Consider the following 18,420-nt stretch of genomic DNA (forward strand, 5'->3'; position numbering starts at 1 on the left):
GCATGCTCTGAACTGCCAAGGGATGCAGACTGCCAGTCGCTCTGAAGCTGATGTTAGCAAGACCTGTCAGTGCAGTTCCCTTCTGTCTCTTCTAGAGTGTCCTTCCAAACTGGCAAAAGAGTTGGGTTTTGGGGGGGTTATTTTGTTCTGTTTTCTATTCCTTCCAGCATTGCCAGCATGGGTCAGTTGCTGACTGACACATACTCCCCAGCGTGTGCAGACAGAGGAGCCTTGACATAATTAATAAGCACTTTGAGATCCGTGGATGGAAGGCTCTATAAGAGATTACTAGTAATGATTGAAGCCCTCTTCTCCCCTCCTGTGTGGCCTGGGAGAGTTTTGCCATCCCCATGCTTCTCCCTGGAGTGGGCGAGGAAGTCTGGCACCACTCAGTGACCTCTCTGGTTGATGAAGGGGTAGGAAGGGAGTTCTGGCAGCTGTCCTGGAGTGGGCTGGGGGTGGCTACAACCTGGAGTCCCACGAGGATGTGGTTGTGTCTGAAGTGGGGATAGAGAGAGATCACCGAAGCTGCAGTGGAGCCTCCCATGCTGAATATGTATCTGCTCCTGCTTCCCTGCTGCTGCCCCCGTCTCCAGAGTATTCAGGCGTCTCTGCAGCTACAGGGCCCAGAGAGCACAAGGTCTGAGTGCCCCGAGAAGATGCAGGGCCCCTGTCATTAGACCTGCAAAGGAAACTTGGGGTGTGGCCAGTGGCGTGCTGGGGCAGCACACGGACAACCCATGGGAACCCAGCAAATGGAGGGGATTGATGACTGTCCAGGTTGGCTCTTGCTGTTTTCAGTTGACCCGCCTCCTCCCTTCCATGGACATGATCCTTCAATGCTTTTACTCTCACCAGGTGACTGTGGTCTTTGCACAGCGATGTCCCTGTTTGCAGTGCAGAGGCATTGCCTTAGCAGATAACACATGCTCCAGGCTGGTTTGTGTCTCTGGCTGGGTTTCGTGGCGTGAGCAACCAGAAGTTATTCCTGGCATCTCTACAGTTGATGCCTGGATGCAGGAGGATGCCAGAGGGAATGACTTCAGTACAAAGGAGTCTTGCACCTGTAGATGGCTATTGCAAGACCTTCCTGCAGGGAGAGCTTGAGCTAATGTCAAATCCTTTGTTGCAGGGAGCTGGTAAAACAGAACTCAGCCTGTGCACGCGGGAGGTGGGGAGAGCTTTTGTTAGCTGTAAACGTGGGGTCGAGTGCTGAGAGAAGTGGAGTCTGCCCATTGTGCGGAGGAATAGGCTGAGCATGCACAGATCTGCCCTTCGACACCCCATCGGTTTGTGTTCTGGGGCTAGCGGAAGCACCAGGCAATAGGCCGTCTGGCCTCTATTCTTGTTGGCGTCACTGCTGCCAGGAAACGGGCAGAAACCCAGCCAGTCAGCTTTATTAGTAGCCAGAGTGCGGCTGGCTGATGGAAGGGCTGACGTGCTCCCCAGCTGCAGGGGTGGGAGGGTTTGTGCGATGTGGAAGACCGCAGCCCCCTAGGAAATGAACAGAAGCCTCCAGCAGGCTTTGCACAGGGCATTTGCTCAGCTGTCAGTTGCTAACATTTTCCACTACTGATTCCTGCCGGCTTCTGGTGGTGGCTGTCTGTTTGTACAAAGGCGGGAGGGAAGGGTTCTCCAGCTCCAGAGCTCCGTTATTCTGGCATGTTCCCGACTAGTCCATCCCTCTGCCACCCCTCGCACCACGTCCTGTTGGGCCCCTTCAGTCGTACTGAAGAGAAAGCCGGGGCCTGGGGGTAGCAAGAGAAATCTTGTGAAGAAGGAGGTGTTAGGAAATCATTGTCTTCTAGCAGCTCTCCCCTTTCAGCAGGGTTTTCTCTCCCAGTCTAAAACCAGAACCCTGAAGCATCAGCAGCCTCCCTCAGCTCTCCAGCCATCGTCTTCCTATAAACAGCCTGCAGTCTTACCCTCGGTTTCTCTCCGACCTCTTTCAGCAATGAAGACCCCTGCTGCAGCACAGCTGACTAGCGTCAAGAAGGCCCAGGCCCTTCCAGCATCTCTTCCAAAAGCACCAGGGGCAGCAGATAGCAGCGAGGAGTCCAGCGAGGAGTCAGACTCGGAGGAGGATCAGGTACCCCCGCAGGTAACTAGCACACAGACCGCGCGGCGGTCGGGCGATGGGGAGGAAGCTTTGCTGAGCTGGCCTCTTTGAGAGCTGGAGGAATGGTGACTAGTGAAACTCTGTCTGTCTGGAGCGCTTGCTCTTCAGAAAAGCCAGGCTCTGGGGAGCCATCCCAGCCAGCTGGCACAGGGACCTTGCCAACCAATGGGGGCTGGCTACGGTTCGGAGGTTAGAAGCAGTGGAGGGACTGGCTGCCTTGTGACAGTGATAATCATACAGGCTGATTCCTGCCCACATCTGGGCCTCTTTGTGCAGCTCCTGCAGAATAAATCAGCTGGGTTTCCCCCCCCCCCCCCCCCAGTGGAGAATTCCCCCAGCCCAGGAGGGGTTCCCAAGCCCTGTAGCACCAGCATAACCCCCTGTCTCTTCTCTCCCCTTCCCCCCTGGCCTGGCAGGGATGTACTGACCAGAATGCTCTGTACTCCAGCTGTTCAGTGCTGCAGGGTGGCTCATATGCCACTGGAGAAGCTGCCATAAATGAGCAGCCCCAGTGACTTTTCTAACTTCCAGTGGGCCACTGCATGGTCCTCAGCTCCGGGCAGCGCCTCCAGATGTGCCCCACAGCCTTTCAGCTCCAGCTCAGCTCCCAGGTGCTTGAAATCATTGCTACCTGCTGGCTGGCCTCTGTGAGAGGGGCTGGGTGCTCTCAGTCCCGTTCCCAGAAGTGTCCGTGCCATGCGAAGCACCGGCCTCGCTGGCACTGTTGTTGGGAGTCGGGGATAGAAAAGGATTGCCCCTGTGCTGTGGATGACTAGAAAGCTGTGTGCTCCCCAGCTGGCAGGCTGGCACGAGGGCTCGTTTATTAAGAGGGTTGATATTTTAGGGGTACGTAAAAGTAGTCACTGTGATTTTGAGCTCTCAAATCACAGCTGAAAATGTTTAAAGGCACCTTGGATCCACAGCCCCCTGGTTGGCATCTCGCACCAGATGTCGTATTCGAGAAACGTGAGAGATCCCACAGAGCCCGGCACGTTGAAGCTTGGGTGTCTGCCGAGTGGGGGAGGCCACACATGTAGACTGGCTTGTAACTGATACCAGGAGACTGATCGCTTCACCTGCCCTCCTCTTTGTAGTCACTTGCTTCTGCCAATGGTCTACTCCCCGGAGCAAGGTGCTCCTTCCAAGGCTGTCCCGTCGTCCCCCGTTGGCCACTGCCGTCCCATTTGGGGAGGTGATAGGCCTGGGCTGTGATGAAATGCTACGGCTTCTTCTTAACCGTCGTCATAAACCACGTGGGGTGTGTGAAAAGAGTGGGAGAGCACGTGTCCTGTTCTCTATCTCGGTATGTCCCCATCAGCCTGGGATCTGAGCAGAGAGGCTTACTTGGCTGTGCATTGTCCTCCTGCAAAATGGGGTCTAGTTCCCTGCACTTCCAGGCTCCTCGCCTCTGTTGCTGTATTTCTTTAAAAGTCGCTACTCCGTCTTGACTTTCCTCCTTTCTTGTCTGGCCTAGCAACCGGCCCAGGTGAAACCTAAACCTGCCCCAGCCGCAAAGCCTCTGGGCACAACGGCCGGCGCGGCCAGGCCCACGCTGCCCACTGGGAAAGGGGCCAACAGGGTGGCCAGCAGCCCGGCGAAAGCAGCTGCTGCCGCAGTTGGCCAAGCGTCCGAGAGCTCGAGCTCAGGTTCCTCGGAGAGCGAGGAGGAAGAGAAGCCTGCAAGACAGGTAAGGGAGAAGTGCTGAGTGTGCAGGGCGACAGGCGGCGCTGCGGAGAGATCTAGCAGCTGCTGGAGCCTGTAGGCCTGGACTGGCGGAGTGTCCTCCAGAGGTTTGCAGCGCGATTTTAACAGCCACGTTAAGCACAGTTACCATAATGCAGGGGGGGGAAAGAAAATCCCTGTCGCCTTGCCTGAGGAGGCTGCAGGGCTCCCCCTCAGATGGGCTCCTTCGTGGTAAGAGCGCCGGGCTGAGAACTTCCTTTTCAGCTGCCAGCCGTTCCCCGCAGGCCTGTCTTGCTGGCTGCCTCCCAGATAATGGCTCTGGGCTCGCGTCAGTGCTGACTCGTAGCTTCCCCTGCACCTCTTTATGCTAAAGATCTGGAGTGACCAAACCAGCTCTATCCCTCTCCGTCTGTCTTTGATTTGAACTGCTGCGGCCCCTGCCACAGACTGAGGAGTAGCGGGCACGGGCTGTGCTCCCAAGGGCGTTCTCCTCCCTCTGATACTGAGGAGACTCTGCAGTTTGGTCGCACCTTCGATTTGAGGATCCTAACTCCTTTTACAGACTGCCTCGGGTATCGTAGCTTCCTCAGCCCCACCGGTGAGGCAGGTGGCATTTCCCTCAGTGTGCCCATGGGGAAACTGAGTCACGGAGGTGAAGTGACTTGCCCCATGGGAAAGAGACCCTCCCCACCCCCCCAGATCATCTAAACCCTCACCAGGAAGCTCCCTGCCTTCGGGGTACGCTGGCTGCTCTGGAAAGCTCAGGGAAGGTCTGAATCCCCCACCCCCAGTTTGTCTAAAATGTTCCTTGTTTCCTTCTCCCTCCCCTCAGCCTCTTCCTCCTTCCTGCTTGAAGCACGGGGCTGCCTCAGGTAAAGCCGCTGCCCCCGCAGGGGAGAGCGCGCAAGCAAATGCCCCTGCGTTGCTGAGCCCTTCTGCCAAGGGCAAAGGTCCCGTCGCAGCCGCGGGAAAAGCAGGACTTCGCGCTGCAGGCAGAGCCACCCAGAGCCAGGCTGTGCCCCCGGCACCCGGCAAAGGGCAGGAGAGCCCGGACAGCAGCAGTTCCTCCGACAGCGAGGAGGAGGACACGGCCAAGCAGCCCCTGAGGCCTGGTAAGAGACGCTGCTCTGGGGGACTTCCAGTAGTGGTTGCGGGCTGCCGGCCCAGTGAGCAGCGCGGAGAACAAGTGTTCGCTGTGCACTGGGCCCGGCTTAGCTGGCGGGATGGGTCTCGCCAACACACGAGGCTGTGAGTGACAAGAAGCCGCAGCAGGCTCCTTGTGGAGGAGCGTGTGTCTCTGGGGAGCCCCGCAACAGCCTATATCGGGGAGGGGTGCCCAGAGAGAGAGCTGGGGCGCTCCCCGTTCAGGTGTGCGCTGTGCTGTACCGGCAGGAGGCCTTCATTGGGCAATTTGCTTCTCCAGCAGGGGCGCCCCAGAAGCAGGGAGCGACGAAGGAGGCCGACAGCACCTCCTCGGAGTCCAGCGAGGAAGAACAGCAGCCTTCGCAGGTGAGGGGTCCTGTACCCTGTGGGCCAGGGCTGTCGCCTTTCTCCTCTGCTCTGTAAGATGGAGCAGACGCCGGGCCAGATTCAGCACTGGGGTAAACGGCGGCTGCTGCCCTGGAGTCCTAGAGTTGCACCCGCTCATGCTGCTGGGCTTCAGATGCCTCCCGGCCCCGGGGCAGAGAGGGGAGAAGGCTTTGAACTCGGGTGTTTGGAATGCTCCTGCAAATTGACGGACAAATCGCAGCGCTGCTGCTGCTCTGCCCTGGCCTGGTGCTGTACTGACGTGGCCGTCGAATCAAAAGGCCCGTACGGGGAACCTGGTGCCCTGCAGCACTGAAATAGCCAAACCTGGGAAACTAGCCAGGCTCCTAGCAGCAACTTTTATTTGTAACTAAACCCATGTCTAAGCCAGTAAACCCCCTTTATTAGTAATATCTAGGGAGCACAGTACATCTGTAATACATCAGCTTTGCATGCAAGCGTAGGAATGCACTGATAGTCAATAACCTCCCCTAGGCTGGCTTAACAGGGAGAGAACAAAGGAGCAAATATGCAGTGGATTACGACATATGTCATAAACTCGTCAAGCAGCCATATACATAACCTCCCTGTTTGGGTTTCGTTCCGTGAGCTGCCCCAGCTGTGCCACTCCCCGCCACCGGGGTACCCCCTAGCACGTTCCTGTACCCACCTCCATGGCTCGGTGCGTGGTACAGCAGAGGGGCTAATGGAGCAGAGGGGTAGAGCCAAAGGTTCTGTGGGCTCCCTACAAACCCCTGGTCTCTCTGTGTCTTGTGTTGGTAGGTGCACTTTGCTGCTGTCTCTCCACTTCCAAGTGGCCCCAAATCACGAAGGGCGCCCGAGGGGAGCCTGCCACCCTGGTGGGCCGCTCAAGGGGCAGCTGGGGGTGGCAGTTAAAATGTCCTGGGTCGAGGCAAGAGGGTTCAGCCCCGGCGACTGCGTGTCTCACTCAGCATGTGTGTGTGTGCTCTTCAGTCCCTTCTAACAGGTTATCTAGGTCTTCCTAAAGCTCCAGCAACACCCCAAGCGCAAAAACCTGCTTCCCTGACCTCCCCCAAACCAGGGCGTAGAAAAGCAGCAGCGGCTGCCAGCGCCCTCGCCAAACCCGGGAAAGCAGCCCTGCCCGACGTCTCGGAGAGTGACAGCAGTGACTCCGATACGGATGCTGAGAAGACGTCAGCCAAACAGAAGGCAGGTTAGTCCTAGGCCAGGGATCTCAAAGTCAAATCACCAAGAGGGCCACATGAGGGCTGCATCACTGACACCTTTTCATCAATCCTTGAGGGGGCCATTTAGGGATCTGGGGCAAAAGTCTGTCTGGGAATTGGTCCTGCTCTGAGCAGGGGGTTGGACTAGATGACTCCTGAGGTCCCTTCCAACCCTGATATTCTATGATTCTGTATAAAGGTACAAAAGCCCCCACCCCCACTCCACCCCTTCCATGAGGCCCTGCCCTTGCCCCGCCCCCCCTACCCCCATTCCAACCCCTTCCCTAAATCCCCGCCCCTGCCCTGCCTCTTCTCCGCCTCCTCCCCTGAGCGCACGGCTCCCCGCTGCTCCCCCTCCCTCCTGGAAAGCGCTAAGCGCCGCCAAACAGCTGTTAGGTGGGAAGTGCCTGGAGGTAGGCGGGGGAGGGGAGCTTGGCGGCCGCAGGAAATAACCCCGCAGGCCACGTGTTTAAGACCCCTGTCCCAGGCTGTGATCTAGCTCACAAACCTGAGCAGCTTTAGAGCTGGTTCCTAAACATGCACTATATCAGGGCTCCGGACACCTTAGACCATGGAGTAATCTCCCAAGGGAAGTGGTGGAAACTCCATCAGCTGGGACTTTTAGATGAGCTTGGAGAATATATGCTGGGGGGCAGGAGCGCCACCGGCTTTTCTGCCACCCTAGGCGGTGGAAGGTCCCGCTCCGAAATGCCGCCCCCACGAAATACCGCTGCGGTTGCCGCCCCCCAAATTGTAGCGCCCTAGGTGACCGCCTAGGTCACCTAATGGGTTGCGCCGGCCCTGCTGGGGGGACAAATCTGCATTGGCAGGGGCTGGAGTAGATGACCTAATAGGTCTTCTCCATCTCTGAAATCTGAGTCCAGGTGAAAAGTGTGAATCACAAGCCCACATTGTCCTTTACTGTGACAGTCTGCTGCTGCCCCCTGCTGGACACCTCCAGAAACATTGCAAGCTGTTCTAGGCTTCTGCATCCTTTCGGGATGGGGTGGTTGGATGTTTGAGAAGCATACAACTGCTCAGTTATACAGCTTGCAAGGTGTTCCCATGTGCATGGCTATTCTGAATCCCGAAATTTAACTAACATTTCTAGTGATAGTTTCCAAACTTATTTCTGAAGTCAAAGACCAGCTAGCAATGAGCGCTCTCTAACCTGATAACTTGGGAGGTGTTTCTCTCTTCAAATATATGCTGCACTTCTCCTGGGAACCATTTTTGATAGGAAAATGTGTCAACGCTTGATAAATGCCAATTTAAGAATCACTTTATCAAATGCTACCAACAAAATACCTGCCTGCTACATCTTCCATGGAGCTGTCCCTGTTACGTGTCATTCAGAAATGTTTATTTGGGGAAGGGCAAGCCAAAGGGAAACACAAGGGAACAGAGCTGTTTGGATGGATGATTGAAACAGAATGTATGAACATAAGAACGGCCATACTGGGTCAGACCAAAGGTCCATCTAGCCCAGTATCCTGTCCTCCGACAGTGGCCAATGCCTGGTGCCCCAGAGGATGATGACCTGTTCTGTTCATTCCAAGTGATGCACCCCCTGTCGCCCATTCCCAGCTTCTGGCAAACAGAGGCTAGGGACACCATCCCTGCCCATCCTGGCTAATAGCCATTGATGGACCTATCCTCCATGAACTTATCTAGTGTGGTTTTTTTTAACCCGGTTATAGTCTTGGCCTTCAACATCCTCTGGCAAAGAGTTCCACAGACTGACTGACGCATTGTGTGAAAAAATACTTCCTTTTCTTTATTTTAAACCTGCTGCCTATTAATTTCATTTGGTGACCCCTAGTTCATGTGTTATGAAGAGGAGTAAATAACACTTCCTTATCTACTTTCTCCAGACTAGTCATGATTTTATAGACCTCAACCATATTCCCCCTTAGTCGTCTCTTTTCCAAGCTGAAAAGTCCCAGTCTTATTAATCTCTCCTCATAGGGCATCCGTTCCATACCCCTAATCATTTTTGTATGGTTAAAAACCTTTCTCCCCACCGCCATTCAGTGATTGTAAGTGAACAGTAGAAACCCAAGACTGAAAGATCTGTTGGGTTTCGTCCATATCCTCCCTACACAGCTGTGTTGTGGCCTGTGATGTTCAGGAGGTCAGACTAGATGACTGCAAGGGACCACTGTGATCTAGAATCTACTCTCAAAATGGAGGGACATAATTCATAGATTCATAGATTCTAGGACTGGAAGGGACCTCGAGAGGTCATCGAGTCCAGTCCCCTGCCCGCATGGCAGGACCAAATACTGTCTAGACCATCCCTGATAGACATTAATGGCATTGTCTTGATACAATTGTAGTGCAAGCTGCCCACGTACAGCTGTGTCTGTACACCTGCAGATCCAGCCAGTGCTCTTAGTCTGGGCCAGTAGAGACTTAAAATTCCCAAATTGTTTGGTTTTGGTTTGGGGGTTGTTTAGGGTGTACGTTGGAGACCAGAATGCCCTGTTCTGTTCATTCCCTCTGAAGCATCTGGTCTGACCCGGTTTGGCCATTCTTACGTTCTTATGAGCCCTTTGGACTCTTAATTTGTAGCCCAAGCCTGGCTTTTGTACTCTGAGTTAATGCAGTCCCCCCCCCCTCCCCCATAGAGCCCTGTAACAATACATCATTATGTTTCTGGGGAGATTAGTGACTATTTCTATGTGACACGAGTACCTGCACATTACACTGTCTGGGGGCGGGGACTGGAGGCATGTCTTAAACACCAGCTTCCCTGGAGCTGGTTGGGTCATAACCAAATCTCTTCCCTAAATCCTCTTATTTCAATTGTGTCTACAGAGAGCAAGTTGTCCTCTTCTGGGGCGGAAGCGGTCCCCTCAAAAGTGGCCTCTAGCAAAGAGACTGCGGCAGGGAAAGCGGGAGAAGGAGGCGCCGGTCACAAAGCCTCGCGGGCAAAGAAAGCCCTGGCGGTGGCTCAGAATGCTGGCGGTCCTCAGGGTGCTCCGGAGACGCCGTCGCCGTATGCTCTGCTGTCCATCGCTCAGTCAGAGAGTGAGAGCTCGGCGAGCGACAGCGAAGACGGGGTTACCACTGCTGCCAAGGCTCCGGGCGGGCAAGCGCCAGGGGAGCTGGGGGGAGGGAAGAAGAAGCAGAAGAAGGCAAAGAAAACTCCCGCGGCATCAGCCAAGGCTCTGAAAGCAGCGAAGGCACCAAAGCGTGGGGACAAAGAGAACAAGAAGCAGAAATCCTCTGTGAAAAGGAAGCTGGCGGCAGGGGAGGCCGGCCCCACGGAGCCCAAGCCGAAGAAGCTGAAAAACAGCCTCGAGACTCCCAAAAAGAAGAAAAGCAAAGGGGAGAAACCCGCGGGCAGCAAGGAGAAGAAGAAGAAAGCCAGTAAAAGTAAGGGCCCTGGTGCTGTCCCTCGCCCAGTTCGACTGTCACCGCTCCTCTCTAGACAGGCTAGTGCCTGCCGCTCACCCCAACGCTGGGCTCTGCTGCCGGATCCCCTAAATGGCACCCCAGGGTCTGGTTCCTAAGGGTTCGCTTGGGGCTCCGATGCTGCCCCCCCAAATCCAGTCCAGGGTTGAGCTGAACTAGTTAAGCAAGCGCCTGAATGAATGTTAACCCGGGTCAGAGAACAACTCTGCTGTCGTGGTGGCTGCGGGCAGTGAGGAGCTCTGCTCCCGACTGTGGCCTGCACATCTGCCTGGCTTACGCGGCGGGCACGTGTCTGTCCGCAGAGCTGTGCTGCCGCCGTTGCTAGTCCGTCGCAGCGATGCTTGGAGGGAGGAGTTTGTCTGCTTCCGCCCCTTCTCCAGAAATGCCCTTATGCCCCGCCCCTCGCTCTGGGCCCCCTCCCTTCCCTACTCTGAATAACGGCAGGACCCAGTCGGCAGGCTTCGCGCATGCTGTGCGACGAGGACGGGGCAAGCTGCCGCCAGTTACAAGCTTTACAGAGCTGTTCCAGGGGACGCCGGTGAAACCCTGCAGTGTTTTGAGTGCCAGCTCAGCCCTAAAGAGCTGAAGCCAAGCTGGCTGGCAATGCCAGCTCCCAGCTGGTGCCTGACAGAGGCCACATGGGCACGTTCGAGGAAACAGGGAGGGTGAAGTTCCCAGCCAGGCAGGATGGAGGTTGGGGTTGTGATCAGCGCCAGCTCCCTGAGTTTAACACACTCTGGGCAATGGCAGAAGCGCTGATGAGCTGGGTGTTCTCGGCGCTGCTCGGAAACGGCAGCTCCATGACAAACCCTTGTCCCTCTGTTGGAAAGGCTCTGCATTGAGCTGTCACCTGCCACTCCTGCTCTGCACAGCAGCCCCTGCCTGGCTGCGTATTGCTACTGTACGTTCCAGCGTGGCAGTGAGCCACAGCGATCGCGGAAGATGACTCAGTGCCATTACCGCTGCCCGGGGGGCGAGAGAGAGAGAATGGAGCCAGGCTGCTGTTTGTCACTTCCAATTAAAAGAGCAGTTCCTGCCCCTGCCCTGCGGGTAGCCCCTGCTCTGGCTTTGCCTTCCGCGCCAGTGCCTTGCAGATTCCCACGGCGGCTGGCGGAGCGTAGGACTGCGGACTAGAGGTGCCAGCTCCCGGAGGGAGGGGCCGGAATAAAGGACAGAAAAGGGAGAGGAGGATCGAACAGTATCTGCTGGGGTTTCTATCATGCAAAAATCCAACTCCTCATCTGGGAGCGGGGCCCGGCAGCGCAGCGTGGGGTAGATGGACAGGCTGTCCCGGGTGGGCATTTGTGGGCTGGTGAAGGGACGCTCCAGCCCTGCAAAAATTAAGACTTCTTAGAACAGGTTGCTCTTCTGTTTCTTAATTGTATGTGTATTCGGTGCCAGTGACCTCCCAGCCTGCCCCCCACCCCCCGGCCCCATCTCGGAGAACCCCCAATTCGCTTTGCAGTATCCGCTGCGGTGGAAATGTGCCCTGGACCATGTCACCACATAGTTGTGCCCAGTCCATGTGAGCGGGCTGAAATGTTAGCCCAGGCCCAAGCTGCCGCTGCCCCCATCTGTGTCTCCAGCCCGAGAGACACCTGCATCATCTGCATGTGCCCAGTGCAGCGTGGGATAGAACGAGGCGTGCTCTCAAAGGCACGGCAGCTTCCCTCTTGACATGTCCCTTGGCGCTGGTGGGCCCTGAGCGGCAGGACAGGGCTATGCGTTCACTGCTATCCTGATGGAGCAATGCAGGGCAAGGCTGGGGCAGCTGCTAGCACGGGCACAGCCAAAGGCTCACTGGGTGAGGTAGAGACACCCCCCCTCCCCCCAGCCTCTCAGCAGTGTCTGACCCCCAGGGCAGCTCTGACCCTGTCCCCTTTCACATGCACCCGGGTCCTTTTGTCTCTCCCAGAGAAGAAGACTCCGAAAGACAAGAAGAAGAAAAGCAAGAAGGCTGCATCTGGAGCGGAGCCAAGCACGGACGGGTCTGTTTCCACCCACAAAAAAAAGAAAAAAAAGGTGGGTGGGTGTGTGTGTGCGCTTCCATCCCCCCAGAGCTGGGTGGGAGAGGGCTGGCTTCTGTCTTGTCCCTAGTGGGCAGGTACCCAGAGCACAAAACGATCAGCATCTGGGGCTCCCTTCGCCAGCATCTCATCGGCAGCACCCGGTTGGACAGGGCTGCACCCTACAGCTGGCCCCTTCAAGGCGTGGCAGCGTCAGTGGTGTTGGAGAGGGATGGACTGACCTAGTCTTCGTTTCAGACGCCCCCTTTGACCTGCGTGGGGGCGGGTGGGTGCTGAGAGGGGCAGTGGCTGGCCCTGCTGGAGGGAATGGGATTTTCCCTTGCTGTGCTAATGCTTAGTGGTGACAGTGCATTAGCGACCGACCCACTCACTCCTGCCTGAGTGCCCCGCTGTGCGTGGAGGGAGCGCTCCATGCCGCCCTGCTCCTGCGGATAGAGAGAGCTTTGCTCCAGGGGGCAAAGAGATCACGCTGGGGCAGTGCAGTGGGGAGTCCCTGGCTGCGCTTCCCAGCAGGCTCTGCAATCGGTTTGGGGGGGGGAAGGAAACGGGCGGGGGAAGGGGGGGGGGGGGGGGGGGGGGGAGAGGCAGGAGAGAGGAGTAGCCATGGGAGCAGAGCTGCTGGACAACTGGAAAGCTGATCTAAGCCACCCAATGAAACTGTCTGTGGGGAGGAAATGTTAATTTCTATGGAGTTCGCAAGGAAGCCTCCAGCAACTGTCATGGGCTACAGAATTGGCTCTGCTGGGCCCAGTTCATATGAGGGTTTTACAGATTTATTTATTTTTTCCTTCATTTTTTTCCTAGAAGAAGAAAGCTGCTGAGCTCGAGGGATCCTTGTGAGAAGGTACGTGGGCCATGGGGACAATGTGTCATTAGCTCTTTGAACTGCAAACCCTGAGCCCGTTTCTGTATTCTTTGGTGACGAGGAGCGGTTCTGTGGCACCTGACTCTGCCTGTTTTAAAACATAGCCTTTAACAAGCAACCTCCGTGCCGGGGTGTGTGTGTGTGCGTGCGCAGACCCGTCTGTCAGGGAGAGTGGACCCATGCCTGTGCATAGGAAGAAGTTGTGTGGAAAAAGCACCATGCAAGGCTCAGTCTTTCCCCCTTGAAGACCTGCCCAAGCTTTCAGTGGGAGGAGAGCAAGATGGGACCTTTTTCTCCTGATGTACATGTTCGGTTTTCACGGGGTTCACCAGGAATGGGTCACCACAGAGCATGGCTCTGAGAACCACTGGATCCACAGAGTTAAGCAATGGTGACAGGACAGTTCGTGATGCCCGTCAGTTCTCTGAAGATCTGTCTATGCAGGACTCGCATCTGGGCCTCTGCTCCCAGCACAGGATCCGGAATTCCCCCAGCCCTGGCGGTTTTGGTCCCTAAGGGCAGCAGTAGTGCCAGGAAGTATAAGCAAGTCTTCCCCAGCTGGCTGGCTGTGCACCAGCCCCTGAGCTTAACGGCTGGCCCCAGAACCTGCCAGCCGGTTCCTAATTGTCACCAGAGATAGGCCGTGCAGGAGCTGCACCTCTCTGGTCACAGCATTGCCAGTCTCAAGAGGTCAAAAATCACGGGATGGGGGTGGTTTTATTTATTTATTTATTTATTTAAAGACAATACATTGCGTGTTTTTTGGGTCTGTTCTGATTGTTTATCTCTTTTCTTTCTCTCCTCCCCCCTCTTCTCCCCCCCACCCCTCCCCCGGGCCAGGTGCTAGAGTAGGGGAGAAGCACAGGTGCCTGCCTGTCCCCATTGCTCCCAGGAGAGTAGGGGGCGGAGTCACCCTGAGCTGCTGGGCTCTTTAGCTCCTCCCTCCCCATGAGAATGGCTCCAGATTGAACAGCTCTGATTTGGTTATTCTGCCCCAGGAGGCAGGCAAATGGAACAGCCAGCCAATCCAAGGGCTCAGATTTAGCACGCTGGCGCTTCTCATCAGCACTGGGCCGGCTCCAGTGCCAGCCAGAATTGCATCTCACCCGAGCACTGGCAGTGCTGTAGTCAGCTTTCTGGCTTCCTCGCTAGTGCCGCTGGCCCCCTTTATCTGTGGTCAAAGCCTTCTGTGTCGCTGGCGTTACTTGCCCTATTCAGACAGCGTAGGACTCTGCCCCCAGCTCCCCTCAGAGCATGAGGGAAGTTTGAACTTAGACAATAGAAGTGAAGGTGCTACTGGTCATGGGGGAATTTGTCCATCTCTCTTAGTTATTGACCTTTCTCTGGGATCTTTACTTCCTGCTCAACTGACGGGCTGGTTCCCAGGGTGGCACACGAATGCCAGTGCTGGGGGGATGGAGGTGCAAGGCTCACACTCAAACTTCCTCCTGCCGCCTTGGGGACCAAAATGCATTTGGAGCTTGGAGCTCCATTTCTCTAGCACAAGGGCACCAAGACCTAGGAGCGAGAATCCAGCCTCCAAAATTCCAAGCCAAGGACCTTTTTAGCTTTTGGATACAAGCCCAAGGGAAGCTCCTTTGTCCTGGCTGTTTGTAGAATTAATAAGCCTTTTAAAAAGAAGTTGAGGCTGGGGGAGATGTAAGAGCAGATCGCACTGCCCCTCTATGAAGGGGGGGTACTTGCTTAGGGGAGTTCGCTGGTCACTTTGTGGCCTGGTACGAGGCCTTTCCATCTCTGTGGGATGGACTTAGAGAAGAAATAATAAAATCTTTTCTTCCCCTCTAGAGCACCTCCCTCGGACGGCCGACAACGAATGAATGACGAAGGGGTGGAAGAAAGCTCATCAGAAAGCGGATTAAAACTCTCTTCTATTATTTTTTTTAAAGAAAAAGAAAATACTTTAAACTTCTAAATCTTAATTTATAACTTCTTCTTTTAACTGTGACTTTTAGAGCCAAGCGTTGTACTTTGCTGCCTCAGCCACTGCCTGGCTGGGAATGGACTTAAGTGTATCTTGCTCCCCCGGAAACCCCCAGCCGTTGCACTGTAACCAAACAAAAGGAGGCAATCGGAGCAGCCCCTTGGGCAGAGGGAATAAGTGCGACATTTCCCCTCTTAGAAGTGATATGCAGCAATCTCTCTCCAGAGCTATATTTTTTAAGAGAAACTTCCAATCTTTCTGTGATCGCGGTGTCTGTCTTTTTGCTACCTACTTAACAGCTTTTGGGTTCACTTTATAATATAACTTTAAAACCAGGTTCTCTTGGTATTCCCTCCTAGGTCCCGTCAGAGGCTGTTTTCAAGCAGCGGCGCGCACAAGGCCCTCTTGGCCTAGGCTGCGTTCTTGGGTTTTTGTTTTTGATGGAACACAGAAATAAAATCGATTTTGATTGGAAGTGTGTCCCTGACTGGGCTCCAGGAAGGGCAACACTTTTAAAGGGAACAAGGGCGTTTACGCCCTTCCTAACCTATGGGTGGATACGGCTGCTCGTCAAATAGGAGTTGAGGATTGCTTTACTGAAAGTTTTTAAAGTAGGTGAGGCCCCAGCAGACTGGACTCTAAGGGGGGCAATAAAAAGTATCTGCAGGTCAGATCCTTGGATCTGGCTGAATAACTATGAGACCTTGTCTTTGCTATACATACAAGGAGCAATGGTCTCAAGTTGCAGTGGGGGAGGTTTAGGTTGGATATTAGGAAAAACTTTTTCACGAGGAGGGTGGTGAAGCACTGGAATGGGTTACCTAGGGAGGTGGTGGAATCTCCTTCCTTAGAGGTTTTTAAGGTCAGGCTTGACAAAGCCCTGGCTGGGATGATTTAGTTGGGGATTGGTCCTGCTTTGAGCAGGGGGTTGGACTAGATGACCTCCTGAGGTCCCTTCTAACCCTGATATTCTATGAAAGTGGTGCTTTCTTACTGCATGCTACAATGCCAGCATGCAAAAGCTAGTATGCCCAGGAAAAGACAAGGCTCTCTTTCCCTCCCTGGCCCCCCAGCTTTTATTCACCCTGCTATCGTGGCTGAAAATTATAAACTGCCTTGTCTTCTCGGGGCTTTTAGCTGGAGTTAGTTAATGGGAGTTAAGAACACACCTCTCTCTTGTGGCGAGGACAAGACCTCAGGGGTGAAGGGTGGAGAAGATGAGTGAGCTGCGGCCTGCTCTGTTAGGCTAGTAGGAATGGTTGTTTAGAGACCCTCCTGCTGACCAGGCATTGCAGAAGCACTAGACTCTTGACCTACAGACCAGGGGTGGGGCAGAGTGGGGTGGGGGTGGGGGCAGGGGTGACTTGATGGGAGCTGGAGCTGAAAGGTTCAATAGCAGACCCACGGGCAGGGACCACAAGCTGCTGCTCTCTGATGGCTGGGTGTGGGGGCCAGCGCAAAATGAGTCTGTATGGTACCTTGGTCCAGATTCACATCATGGAACCCACCACCCCAAGAGGTACTAAGTGGCAGCCCCCACTTCAGGGCCAGGGGTGGCAGAGACCACCCTCCTCTTCACAGCTGGAGCTGGGCCCCTAGGTAAGGAGTGAGGTACTGGGTCAGGCACGCAGCAGCCTCTGCTCACGCCCTAAGTTGCCTGGGTGAACATGCAAATCATAAAGGGGATTGCTGGTCCCAGCCCACGTGGGCGTCAGAGCTCAGGGGGCAAGAGGTTCTCTAGAATTCCTCTCACCCGTTGGCTGAGCTCCTCCAACGCTAATGCTGACTCTAGGGGCTGAAGGCTGCTCCCGGGGAGCCTACCACCATATAAAACCATACTGCACCATGCTCCTGCTTTCTCGGGTTCCTTCAGCAGGCCCCAAAGACATAACCCGCACAAGGAGGGGAGAGGGGAGCAGTTGGTCAATAACAGCATTGGCCTGCCTTGGAAGGACAGAGCTGTGTCAGCCATACAGACCCCAGGGGTTCCAGGTATTCATAATATGAGGCTGATACAGCTGCGCCCTGGGATGGGGTACAAAGAGCTGCCTGCCCTGGGCATTTTACCTCTGTGGGGAGAGAAAGAGGCACTGCTCTTCCTCAATCTCCAGTGTGAAACAAGACCCTTTGTGCTGCTGGGGAAACGGACCAAGCGCTGAGAGGCAGAGCTCAGACACCTCCTTTGGCATAGGAGTCATGGCCCAGGCAGCCTTCAGCAGCCCCTTTGCCCCCAGCGTTCTTCCCCTGCAACAGCACCACTCCACAAACTCCTGCTCATCCCTCGCCAGCCTCCACTGCCCCTGCCTCATTTTACCAAGTGGAGTGAAAACCAATCAATCAATCCCAGGTCTGTGCAGTTAAAATGAATTGACTCCAGCTGCAAAATGCAGCCCCCGTGCCTTTAAAAGTGAAAGGAAAAAGGAGCAACAGGCCCAGGCAGGAAGTCTGTGGCCATGGCTATGGAGACGTAATGCAAGCACCGAGTTGGAGCAGTGGAAAAGGTTCTCCACACATCCGGGCCAGAGGGGGAGATAAGTTGTTCCCAGCACTAAGGCCTCATCTACTCTTTGTGCTGGCTGGTGCCTGAAGGATGGGAGATGTTCCAGCCCCCACTTCAGGGAAAGCACCCACCAGCTGCTACCTATGCAAAACATCTAGGGGCCTGACCAATGCCGCTCTGTCCTATGGAAAGTGATCGGCACTAGGGCCAGGCTGTGGAGAACAGGAGGTAGATACACACCTATACGTACCCAGGCAGGTCCACCTAGGCAGTGGAACTGATACACTTGCTAGAGATCTATTTTGAGTAACATCTGACTTGCCGGCTACTTTAACAAGACCCTGGCCTGACCGAGAAATGCTTGTTAAATAGCTTCCAGGCCGTTTTTTTAGTGGCGGTCATTATTAAAAGTTTATTTGAAATCATCAGCCTTGTGAGTTTGGTTATGCTGTAACCATCCAATACATTCAAAACACACAGTTCTAGTTCCAAGATTAGCTATTACGTTACCTGTTCAACAAAGATCCTACCAAATACCAGGGGTAAGCGGGGGATGGGGAAATACAGCCATATAAACTCATTTGCCTGTTTAAAAAATAAAGGAAGCCTGCATTCCTCTAGTATGCTAATGTCCCTCTGCAGCCCACTTAATTTGGTTAAGAAGATCAGAGTTCATTGCTGCTGCTGCATTTAATGTCCGTTCAGTGTGAGGAAAAGCCACTGGCCCATTCTTTAGCTTGAGCATTCTCAAACCTTGCCTACCGCCTTCTTGATTAGATTTTCCCCACCACTCCGAGGTGACCCATGGACCCGGAGGCGCTTCGAACCCACTGCTAGCCAGGTTCTCAAACTAAGCTCTCTAACGCTGTGATGAAGCGCAAAGCGTTGCTCAAGCAATCAGGGGATTTCAGTGGCTGAACGCTCCTGCCCATGTAATCTGGAATAGCATGTGCTTCAGAGGGTGGGATACTGCCTACCCCAGCCTGGTCCTTTAGGAACGGGGAGAGAAGACCTGTGCTACCTATCAGCATTGAATACATGTTTAAGAGCTGCTGGCAGGTTCAGTGAATTTGGAGGTTGCACTGAAGAGAGATCCAGACATACCCCAGCATTATCATTCAATGCTGTG

General features: G+C 54.8%; 1 protein-coding gene across 1 annotated transcript in view; it reads left to right on the plus strand.

The window, feature by feature from the left end:
- The window catches only part of TCOF1 (treacle ribosome biogenesis factor 1), a 34,200-nt gene extending 18,979 nt beyond the window's left edge, over positions 1 to 15,221 (plus strand). Inside the window, 10 exon segments of the mRNA XM_026659393.2 lie at positions 1,953 to 2,101; positions 3,594 to 3,806; positions 4,635 to 4,914; positions 5,226 to 5,311; positions 6,305 to 6,524; positions 9,358 to 9,918; positions 11,873 to 11,987; positions 12,789 to 12,828; positions 14,656 to 14,682; positions 14,684 to 15,221. Coding sequence (XP_026515178.1) covers positions 1,953 to 2,101; positions 3,594 to 3,806; positions 4,635 to 4,914; positions 5,226 to 5,311; positions 6,305 to 6,524; positions 9,358 to 9,918; positions 11,873 to 11,987; positions 12,789 to 12,828; positions 14,656 to 14,682; positions 14,684 to 14,782 — 1,790 coding nt within the window. The 3' untranslated portion in view covers positions 14,783 to 15,221.
- The last annotated feature ends 3,199 nt before the right edge of the window (positions 15,222 to 18,420 follow it).

Source organism: Terrapene carolina, unplaced genomic scaffold (assembly GCF_002925995.2).
Source record: "Terrapene carolina triunguis isolate 2854851 unplaced genomic scaffold, T_m_triunguis-2.0 Scaffold629, whole genome shotgun sequence".
NCBI classification, from domain to species: domain Eukaryota; kingdom Metazoa; phylum Chordata; order Testudines; family Emydidae; genus Terrapene; species Terrapene triunguis.